Here is a 12,077-nt window from a genome sequence, read left to right as displayed (position 1 = left end):
ATTAAAATAAAATAAAATTTTACTTGATAAAAAATTACATTAAATTTCAAAAAACAAAAAAAAACAACATATTTCTATATATCATAATTAAATATTAACCATGTTTTATGTGATCAATGTTTTTTCTTTAAGAAAAACCAATTATAAAATTACCAATTTAACTTAAAAGTAAAAGAATATTAATTTGTGTTTTTAATTATTTTGTTAGTTGCTCGTAATAAACATACAGAATACTTCTCCAAACCTCATTTTCTTTATAATATAATATGTTGTTATTATATATAAATTATTTAAAAAAAACATGTACACTAGTAAACATACAAGTTTAGTTACGTGTAGTTATTTTTTGAAGGAGCAATTGGATTAACGAGCTTAAGACAATATCTTTGGCTATTATACATTTCTGCACAAACTAATTCTCATTTGTCCAAGTGAACAAATGACTAACAGAGAAAAAAATACTTACACAAAAACAGGTATTGTTACAACAACATATAACCTAAAAACAACTTACTGCTAAGTTCAAATGTTTGACTAAATCTTGCATCACGTGTTCTCCTGAAAAATTGGAAACTATCCCTAATTGCTATAACATATATATACTAGCAATGGCATCTTAAAATCTTTGATTTGTACATTAGGATCACAAGCATATCCCAAATCACTTCTTCTGAGTGATCACTAAACAGAAGAAAGCCACAACTCGAGCAATTATACCGTACAAAACGAGGGCAACCAAACAAATAGGCCAGTCTCTCACATTATAGCCACTATTCATTAGTGAACTACACCGAGTTATCAACCAAACTCCAGTATACCTAAGAAAAATAGAAAACCAAAAGAGTTATATGGTCAGAATAGAAGGTTGTTGAACAATGTATGCTCTACAATGGGTCTGTGTTTTCAAGTTTGTCTAATTTTGTATTTATATTATTAGTTTAGTCTTTTCCTGAGTTAACATTAGTTGAAGATCACATTCTCATCTCATTTTGGTATGAAAAAATATTCAAAACATAGTAAACAACAAAATAAGGGAGATTAACATCATATTTCATCTTTGAACCATATTGGAGTTTATACACCTACACATCCAAAAAGTGTGTACATATCTAGATTTGTTATCATTTGTATATTGGTGGTGGAGAAACTTAGGCAAAGTATGTGGAGAAGGAGAAAATGAAAGCTGGATTGATAACTCTGCATATTGGAAAATAAGATGAGGTAACTTGGTCAGATTTTGGGAAGATAAATGGGTAGGTGAATCTAATTTTAAACTTAGGTTTCCCAAACTGCATTCTATTTCAACTAGTTAAGGGAGAATCGTGGGGAAAGTAGGATATTGGACAGATACTTGATGAGTGAAATAGTAGGTTTGAATGGGAAAGTGTACAAGAATTAGAACTGCTGAGTGAAATAAATGAAGTACTCTTGCATAGGGAAAACCATGACACATGGAGATGGTTAGGTGAAGAGGATGAGACAGTCAACCAGGTCAGCCTGTGCCATATTACAGAACACTGCCAGTAATGAAAACAGTAAAAAAATTAAAACTTTTTGGACTGTCAAAAGCCCTCCCTAATGCTCAAATTCTTGTGTGAAGGGTCATACTTGGCAAAGTGCCCACAAGGAAGAATTTAATTAGGAGAGGGGTTTGTCTAAGTAGTACAATATGCCCTTTATGCCACCAACATGAAGAAACTGTGCAACATTTGTTTCTTACCTATAAGATAGCATATACAATTTGGAACACATACGATAGTTGGGTTGGAATCCGCAATAACCCTTTGAGCCATTTTGAGCAATTTCATCTTTTTCATATAATTCAAAAGCAAAATCTGGTGAGGAAGGAATTGTGGATTGCAACCATTTGGAGTATATAGGATCATTGGAGAATATAGGATGATAGAAATAGAGTAGTTTTTAAAGAAGGGAGGGTAGATGTGGAGGAATTATTTTATATGGCTTGGTTGAAGGCTTCGACTTGGATGAAAAATAAACTACCTGCTATTAATTTCTCCTACTCTGATTTGGTTCTTGTGCCCATACATTGCCTTAGAACAATTAGGTAGCTTACCAGTTTTTAAGTGGGAAGAAGCGTGTCTAGATGAACTAGTGCAACACATTTTCATTCACCTTCATCATTTATCTGCTAGCTTTCCTAGTTGAGGTTGTATATGCTCTGTATGTTAGATTTTGTAATTTGAACATGCTGTCAATTTGGATTTTGGATATCAATCACAATTCAGAGCTAATAGGCTTGTCAAAGATGGGAAATGCCAGTGCATGTGGTTTTGCAGGGAAACAGGATGCAGTAAAAAAAGAAGGGAGCTTAACACTGTGGAACCAGAGGCACAAAATTTACTGATTTCTCAAGTTCATACAAACTGGGAGTTGAAGCCTGTTCTGGGGTGGTATATGCAGAAGCTGTTATTACTCTGTTAGACTGTCCTAGTGCAACTTGTGGAACAAATATTGGAAAACAGTGATGCAGTGTGTTCTAGTTTTAATTTTATTTATTTATTATTGCTGAAAAAAAATGTATCTGCATGAATGAATGCATTCACTTAAAAAGTCAATAAGGAAAGGGAATATAAACTCACTAAATGAAACAGACCTTTCAGCATTTGCAATGATAAATGCCTCCAAAGCCCAATTTGGGTAGCACAACTTTACAAGGATCTTCATAAAGAGAGTGTCTTTTTTCTGGTTGGCAATGAGAGTCATAACAACTGGGAGAAGCACTGACCACTACAAGTGATAAGAAAACACAAAAAGGTCATATCTGCAGTTATATTATCAATAATTTGAAAATGTGTATATGTTTATATGATCCGTACCAATTGTCCTGGAGCAGGCTCAAAATAAATTGCTATTGCATATGCCATGCCAGTTACACAGTACACAAGGCACAGCAAAATGACATAATTACTTGCGAAACTTGACCTTGGATTGCTAAAAAAATAGAACATGGACAGATAAACTACAGGTTTTATGACTGTATTGAAAAGATCAATTGAATCTTTGGCCAAAAAATGTGCCAGATTGCTGATTCCAGATGCACTCTCCCTCCAATATTGTAATTTATCCAGAGAAAATGATCTGAGAGCTGCAATCTTGCAAAGTAAAGCTGCAAATGTTCCAAATGAATGAGGGAAGAGACAAATCGTAATTTAATAAAAAATAGACCAGTTTTTCTCTTCTTTTAAAGGAGCAAGAATTGAAGTTTTAATATGATTAGAGTCATTCAAAAATTTTACAGGAATATATATAATTAGAAATTCAATTAACCAAGAAAGAAAAAGAAGAATCAAATTTAGTAGGGAGTTTTGAAACTTACAGACAGCAATAACAGTATAGGTATATCCGAGGGACCCAAATGTTTCGTCATTTACTTTAGTAAGAGTTCCTAATATAGCACCAGCAACTAATAAAAGGAGGTAGTCAACTGCTTGTGATTTTCCTTCTCTTAGTGTCTGCTTACAAATTCTGAACAGAATGAAAAATAGTTAATAATTAACCAACGTTGTGGGACAAAAACTAGAAACAACTCACTTTGTTCAAATATACTGTGAACTCTAAACTTAATCAAACAGATTAACTAAGATTTCAAGTTTCATTCTAAACACTCTAATTATATCATATATATGTTAAGATTAACTCTAACTTCAATTTTTTTCTTATTATAGTAGACAAAGATGACAAACTTGATTAAAAGAATCTAGAAATCCATTTTGCTAGTAAGTTATCGCTAAGGGAAATTGTATCTATACTAAACCCTTCGGTTTCATAATTCATACCGTCCCAGGTAGTATCTGTATTGTCGAGCTACACCAGGAGTTCTTCGATTAGACAAGTCCTTAATCTTTAAGAAGGTTGCCTCTATATGATCTCGTCGCATCCGAACATTACTCTTCATATCCTCCCAAAACTCTCCAGCAAAAGATTGATCATCAACTTCATCTGTGCCCTTTGTTGTTGCACTTGCATCAGTGGTATTTGTTGAGGCGGCAGCAATTTCATCAGCAAAGTGAAGCATATCTGGTGGTACTGGGTAACTGTTATGTAACATCCATCTAACAGGAAGTTGTTCATGGGTCACAGTACCATTTGGTTTCACTAAACCTTCCAAAATGTCAATGAAATGGTCGGGAGGATTCACTCTATCCGGTACGTTGATTCCAATGCCAGCAAAGTATTCTTCTACTTTCTTAACAGGACCATGATATGCAGTAAGACCACCTTTGGCTAGAAAGACTATATCATCAAACATTCTGAACAAAGTATAGCTGTATGTATCACAACAAAATCACAGTAAGATATCTATGTTGGCATACTATTCAAAGAGCATTTTTTATTTTCTAGATACATTGATTGTAATGGTTCTAAATTGCGACTGCAATACTGTTGTTGTAAGATTTCTAACAACTACAATAGTACTCCACAGTTGTAGTGTGAGTTTAAGTTGCTTAAACTATCACAATACTTACTGCAATGGAGTCATAGGAAAACATCAATATTGCCCTGTTTCATTTCTTATAAGAGAAACAAATTCAAATTTCAATATTTTATTCTAAATATCAATGATTGGATGAGTCTGGTTGTATGAGATCTTGGAGAGTCTAGGAGGCATCTCATGTTTCTTTTTTACTTTCAATGTATACATACAATACTTTCATATTATAACAGTGGCAACCATCATCACTACTGTAAAACCATTTCTAACATGTTGCCAGTATGTGTACTTCACCCAAAAAAAGAATGGGAGAGGAAGATCTTACCTTGGTTGATGAAGTACCATGCAGATATTTACCCCTTCAAGTGCTTCACGACGAAGTGCTTTAAGCAGTAAAGTGGAAGATGCACTGTCTAAGCCAGTTGTAGGTTCATCTAAGATTAATAATGATGGCTCCATAACCATTTCCATCCCTACATTTACACGTTTTCGTTGTCCTCCAGATATACCTCGCTTCTCTATTGTCCCAACAAGGGAATCCCTCACTGCCTGGAGTCCTAAGGATTCGATTACTCTTTCAACAATCAGAACCTTGTCTGGTTTTGGCATATCCGCAGATAGTCTTCAGTAATAAGAAACAACCATTTAAATGAAATTAACAATAAGAAGAAGGCAAAAAGATATACAAACTCATGAGAAAAGTTAATGCAATCATTTTGAATGAGACATTTAGTGCATGTTTAACTGAACCAATTTTAATCCATTCTTTTCTATTTGCAAATATTCCATCTTCAATGATCTTCATAGTTCATTCTAAAAGTTAGCACCTACATAAAAAAAGTAAGAAGTATTGAAATGCACTATGATAAATCAATTCTAAATCTCTACTACCTCATTTTATTAGTGACAATGTATATTCCAACTTTTTAGAATTACAAGTCCTAGCATAACAAGAAGAACAAGAAAACAAGATTGGTGTTAACACGGGAGAAATGAACTAGTTTAATGAATCCTTCCTGTTTAAATAAAAAGGTAGAACACATACACCCTTTGAAGTATATCCCGCCATCAACATACCTTTAAAACTATTATGAATGAAATTCGTGTAATTTGGATTTGTGAAAAAATGCTACTTTGTCAAACACTTGAAACCAATTTTTAGAGATAACTTGATAAAGAACTATACTATAAAGGGACGAAAGATGTATGTATTATGTTACCTATGGAAATAAGGAGGGAAGAGCAGGAAATAGGGAGCATATCATACTGATAATATGTAAAGTTTTTTAATGTTAATATAGATACAATGTTATATTTCTCGCACATTATTCAAAAATAACTTAAAATAGTATCAAGCAAATTGTCAAAACAAAGCATACTAGTCAAACATGAATAAACATGAGAGATTAGGAATGCATCATATATAACTGCTAAACATACAAAATAAGTGTGCTAAATTAGTTAACCTTCGAATGAAGTGCAGTGAATTGGAGGTAATGTAACAAAGTTAAAATATTTCAAGCACTAAAAAAAGATCCACAAAGTAAGTTCTCCAAGTCAAATAAGAAACCTGCATCTTGCACTGAAACGAAGATTTTCTTCCACTGTCAAGTTCCCATGTACAATATCATCTTGTGGTACAAAACCAATAATTTTCTGATAACAATGAATGGATTCGGCCTTTCCATTTATTAGAATTGAGCCTGTCATAGTGCATCCCCTTGCTTTCCCTGCCAATGCAGAAAGAAATGTAGTTTTGCCAGCTCCTGAGGGACCCATCACAGCAGAAACTCTACCCGGCATGAGTTTACCATACACACATCTCAGTAGATGTTTTCTTTTACCTTTCAAAGTGAGAGTTAAATCCTTAAAAGCTACCTCAATCACAGGCCTTGTTCGAACCTCACCTTCAGTGGCCATTGAAATAACTCCGGAGAAAGTCAAGTTCTTGTTTTTCTCTTGTTGAGCTTTCTCCTTCTCAATTTGACCATAAGCATACCTTAAAATTTGGCTTTGTGTATGTAAATTCTTGCCCTTTGGCATCTGCTTTTTAATATTTTTATCTCCAATTTGTAGGTTGAATCCTTCATTGCTATTTGGGTCATCCTCAAGGGAATTCAACATTTTAGTAAGGTTGGTAGGTGCCTTATTTTGCTCGTTTGAATCTTCAGATTGTTGCTCATAGCTTGAAGAATTTTGCACTGAGGGCAAAAACGTATCACCCATACCACGTTTAGCTTGGGTACCAACCTTTAATGTATCTGATTTCGCTGATTTTTTTCGAGAAAAGGTTCGAGTTAATTGCTCATGCAATCCCCCCTTACCTTTCTTAGCAATATCTTTTGCTATTTTCCACCGTTCCCTTGCCTGTACAGTTTCTCTTACCTGTCTAGCAGCAGCTTCTCTTGATTTAGCCTTTCTCCTTTCTCGAGTAACTAGAACTTGATCAGAACAATTATAAATGAAGATCAGGAGAGTGCTCAATGCAACCTACAGGGTGAAAAGATACCAAATATGATAAACTGGACACAGGGAGAAGAGATTCTTGGAAAATATTTGACAATATTTCATGTTATTTCAAAGTATATGCCAAAATATAAAGAAGTAAACTTTGGGACATTTTTGTGCTGATACCATGTTGCATTTCTTCACTGTGTGACAAGACAACCATAAGCTCCAATAATGTGTATGTAAAATAAAACACAAATGCTATGACCTTCAAGAATAATAACTCAAAATCCAAACCATAACAAAACCCTGATAGGAACATGACAAGAAAGTTTTCCATACTACTTAACCAAACGAGCAAAATGGAATAGAGAGAGAGAGAGAGCAAAGCATGACCCTGTTCAATACCATACCCAATTCTACTTACAATAAGTAAAGCGCCATAAGCATGCATATTTTGGTTTGCTGTGTTTGGATTGCAGGAACTCAAGCTGGAGCATTCTGCAGAAAGTAACAATATTGACTAAGGTTTTGATTTAGTGCCCTCAATTCCTCAAACAAAATAGATCAAGAAAATAAGACAAAGTTAAATTCAATTACTGACAGATAATTTCCATGATCTAGCCCATTTATCATATCAACTTTGTAACAAGGTTTTCACCCCATTATGGAAAAAAAGTTAAAATATTGTGAGGTTGGCTACTATATGGAGAAGCATATATATTGAGAATTAATTAACCTTTAATTCCTTCTTTGTTTTGTCAAGTTTTTCTCGATCTGAACCCTAGCAATTGGTCTATTTTCCATGTAATCTACTCTGGTTTAGTTATACCAAGGCTTTTTCAAGTCTTTTCCATCTATCCCTAAAACATTTAGGCAAGCTTATACCATCTTTTCTACAGTAAGCACTACCTCAATGTTCTCTCCAATGCACTGTTTCCTAATCCTATCTGATTTGGTTTATCTACTAATAATCCAATGCAACATTCTCCTTTATGCCACATTGAATTTATTCTTTTGTGGGCTTTCTACCATCCAACATGCAGTTTTACAATGCACTGCAAGTATTATAACCCCAAAGCATCCATCCATCCCATTTGAGTCTTACAATTTCTCCCTCTATTTTTTGTCGCTTTGTGACTTGTGGTATCTTTATGGTCTCTTATTTAATGATATAGTGATGCATAAATTAACCAAATAAATTATACATATGATATATACAACAAAAAAACTCACGATTTTGGTGAGTAGAACCCTTCCTGCAATAATATCTGAAATTAGGAAGAAAAAAAACTAATTAGTATGAATGATGAATAGTCAGTACTAGGTTGGTTGTAATGGGCATGAAAACTAGTAGCTTGTAATAATGGAATTTTATTTAGATTGTATCAGAAAAAGGGAAATTTAGATAAATTAAAACGGGCAAAATAAGGCATGGGATAAATCAATACCCACTATCACAAGAAACTTTACGTGTTGTAGTGGGGCAGTATGATCCTGGAGAACAAAAGATATCACTATTGTTCACCACGCCAGACCAAATGTCAGCACTGCCACAAGTATGATTTGTTTCTCCCTGAGGTATTTGGTAACTATATCTGAAAATTCATTTTTAGTGTTGAAGCTTAGAAAACATCACTTTTAGTGAAAAAGCTTAGAAAACAATGAAGAATGTGGAACTTACGGGTCACATATTCCAGTATCATTATTCAGTTTTGCAAGTGGACAATAAGAACCTAGTGGGCAAGCTTCATAGAGAGGAAAATCAGAAAAGTTAAAAAAAATAATTGAGCAACTGATCTTATTCAGAAAAGATAATCCAAATTTAAACAAAATCAAAGTTGGTTTTTTCATAACATAGAAGTTAATTAGCACTAACAAAATAAAGCTCTAAGAAAAGAAGATACAAGTTTGTGTATACATGTGAGCATTTTAGAAATACTCTCTTTATACAAAAAGTTCAAAACATATCTACCCCATTAGACATTACAAGCATAATATGCTTATACTCTAATATTTTTTCGCAACAGTATATATATAATCAACATGTATGCTAAATTAATTAATCCAGGTTTCATATTGTAATCTTGAAGAGATTCAATACTCTAACCCACAACAAGAAGACTCAATGACCCTTGTGATGATAAATTTTGACATATAGATCATTCTAGAATGATGTTAACATTATAGTATTTTTTTTAAGAAACTCTAACTCCAAGACATTGTTCGTAGTAATTTACGATAATTTTTCTCTTTGACTGACTTGGCATATTCAGAACAGGTCCTTTGGGTATATATACTAGTTAGATTAACCTCATTTTCATGAAATTGCTTTTGATTCTGGTTGCTTCTCATCCAGCACTCGTGTACATATTTTCATAGAACATTATATCATTTCTCCATCGATCCAAGCAATTTAAACAAGCTTGGAACCATCTTCATAATTTATGCTACTGTCATGTAAACAAGTTTGGAATCATTTCGTAATGTATGCTAAATCAAAATTCAAAAGTTCCGAGAGTCGCAACAAATTTTAAAATTCATTTTTCTTTTATTTTTCATTGACATTTTAAGGATATATATTGTTTTTTTGTTAACAGGTATTTCCCTTTAAAAATTTGATTATTCTCCGGATCATTGGCAGATAACCCCACATTTCTATGCATCAATGTTATAAACTATCGATTTAATTAATTAAATATGTGTGTCCACATTTCCATGTCATTTTACTTGAATCTTTATATATATTACACATTGAAACTAAGGGGGAAAATGAAGGCCAAAATAACAAACTCATCAATAATGGTGAAGATACATATAGAGGAAAGAGTATCTGATGGATGTTTCAGCAACAAAACTTGTTTGTCTAAATAATTAACACAAATTCATCCTACATTGCCAAGTAATGGTAAAAATTGAAGAGGTATGACATACTTACGTATCATGCAAGTCAATCCTTGAGGGCAGAAAAACCCCTCACAACAAGGCTGACAGTTACTGGTTCTAAAGGGAATGTCCTTTATGTCCTTTTTCAGGTCATAATTTTTGTCAGCACTACAACACCATCCAGGTTCACAACCAGAAACCCACGAGGTCAAGTTGCAATTCTTGTTAGGTTTTACATAATTGGTAGATGTTGCCCCATGTTCCAGGAAACCATGGAAGTAGTACCTTATTTCAGACACAGTACATATTCTATCTCTGAAATCTCCTGTCAATCAAATCACATTAGGCACTTGCATAAAATAAATGACATGAAAAGAACAAAGCAAATTTCATCATATGTCATAGACTTCCTCATCCTTTAAATTCAAATGGCTCAATTATACAAAAGTATGCTAGGACACAAGTTTTCTCCTTGTTGTCTCCATTATAAAACTTGATTTTTAGCAATAGTATAATAAGGTAGACTTAAGCCTTTGTTATGCTTCAAATCCCATGCACTTTTGCATGCCAGATGTAAAATCATTTGTATGGCTTCTCCTAACGGTTTGAGCTTTTGAGAGAGTTGACTTCAATATATATATATACTACAACGCGAACGAGAGCTGATACCTCTTTTCTTAACACAAGAATCCACGAAATCCAACCTTCCTTTAAAATCAAATGCTTCCTCCCAATCTTTTTGCCTGAAAGGCCAACAAGTACTGTTAGCAAGGAATCACTAAAGCTTCAACGCAACAGAGATGCGTTATCTCCTCTGAGATACTCCTAACATTCATCTTACATATCTTTTTACTATCGGTTTTTTATATTCCTACAACACATACAATGTTTACAATAACCAATGCTAACTTTTGAAACATTAACATGGCAGAGTTGTCTCATGCTATAATTTGAACATATTTCATAAGTACCTTTCGGTGAAAAAAATGTGGTAAAATTGAAAGACAACTCCAATACTATCAAGCAAGACACAAATGGCATGTTGATTTTACCAGCAGAGACTCGCCTAAAAAATCACTGCATAAGCTTACTCCATAATCATAACTACTCAACAAGTCCTTAGGTGTCAAGGAATTTCCCTCAACAGGGTTGCCTACCAGGTGAGATTTTAGCGGGGACAAGGGGAACTAATCCTCCATTCAAACCCATATTTATTATTTGTTTTATCTCCAACAGTTTTTATCTTAATTAACCAAACATTAACTTTGAGGTTAAGCCTTTAAGTATTAGTAAAGCTGTGCAGTAGTAGTAACCCACTATTGATCATGGGTTTGAATCAAGATTCAGTTCTTTTCATACAAGGTTGCGAGAAATAACCCTCCCCATTTACAAGGTTCTTTTCATACCATGATTTCTGGCATTGGGACGCGTTAGTTAATCTAACATGTGTGCATGGTTGGTTACTACATGGTGAATAACTAGAAGGAACATGAGTTACGTGGAGGAGTATAGGAGGAAGCAATGATAGAAAAGGACTGACTCACACATCCTTGATGCAGAAACCTAAACCTGCTTTAATGTCCTTGTTTAACAGAATAGCGAGGTTTTCAAGCTCCTTGTATATTTCTTCGGTGTAAAAGGATGGTGCAAAAGTGTTATCGGCGCATTGAACCGGAGGCAAGAAAGGGATCAACAGCAGAAGGAAAGAGAGGGAAGAAACATGGTTCCTCATTGGCGTAGTGTGGAGGAGGATGAAGGAAGCACGCTATGGAGAAAAGCATGGCATGGATGAAAGGAAGAAGGAGAGGAGAGAAAGGTGAAAGGTGAAAGGTTTGGTCATTGGTAATGGTGGAGCTTGAGGGAAAGGTGAAAGGACGTGGTTTTGGATTGAAGAAATGGCCGAGAGAAATGGGTGGCTAGATTCAAGCATGTACATTCTTTCCATATTCTCTCTCTCTCTCTTTCTCTGCATGGTTTCGTTTTGGCCTTTCAGCTAAAACACTTTCCATACACTTTCTTATGCTTTATTTTTTAGTCCATTTTAGTATTAATTTCTTCAAAATAAATATTTTTCATTAAATATCTTCAAATAATAGTATATTTTAGTCAAAGCATTCTAGAAGTAATATGATAAAAAGAAAAAAAAAACTGACTCACTTCTAATTGTAGTTATTATTGATTAAAATGTACAGATATTATAAATAATTAATTTTTAATTAATTATGAGTACGCATTAAATAAATATTTCTCTTTGAACACAATTTAATTTCATTTCTAAAATAACATTCTT

The 12,077-nt window shown here is 33.8% G+C and overlaps 1 protein-coding gene across 1 annotated transcript; it reads right to left on the bottom strand.

Moving 5' to 3' along the window:
- Positions 1–348: 348 nt before the first annotated feature.
- NAP12 (non-intrinsic ABC protein 12) lies at positions 349–11,546 on the bottom strand. Its single transcript, XM_068634672.2, has 14 exons — positions 11,332–11,546; positions 10,457–10,530; positions 9,840–10,112; positions 8,586–8,649; positions 8,353–8,499; positions 8,138–8,172; positions 7,329–7,402; positions 6,024–6,943; positions 4,779–5,075; positions 3,798–4,286; positions 3,338–3,486; positions 2,838–3,127; positions 2,615–2,748; positions 349–818 (listed from the first exon to the last, which is right to left on the bottom strand). Exons 1-14 carry the CDS (start codon positions 11,517–11,519, stop codon positions 662–664), a joined length of 3,291 nt encoding a protein of 1,096 aa, XP_068490773.1. The 5' UTR covers positions 11,520–11,546; the 3' UTR covers positions 349–661.
- Between the last annotated feature and the right edge of the window lie 531 nt (positions 11,547–12,077).

Source organism: Phaseolus vulgaris, chromosome 7 (assembly GCF_051622355.1).
Source record: "Phaseolus vulgaris cultivar YP4 chromosome 7, ASM5162235v1, whole genome shotgun sequence".
NCBI classification, from domain to species: domain Eukaryota; kingdom Viridiplantae; phylum Streptophyta; class Magnoliopsida; order Fabales; family Fabaceae; genus Phaseolus; species Phaseolus vulgaris.
The sequence above is the reverse complement of the archived record's forward strand: the minus strand, read 5'-3'. Positions and strand labels throughout refer to the sequence as shown.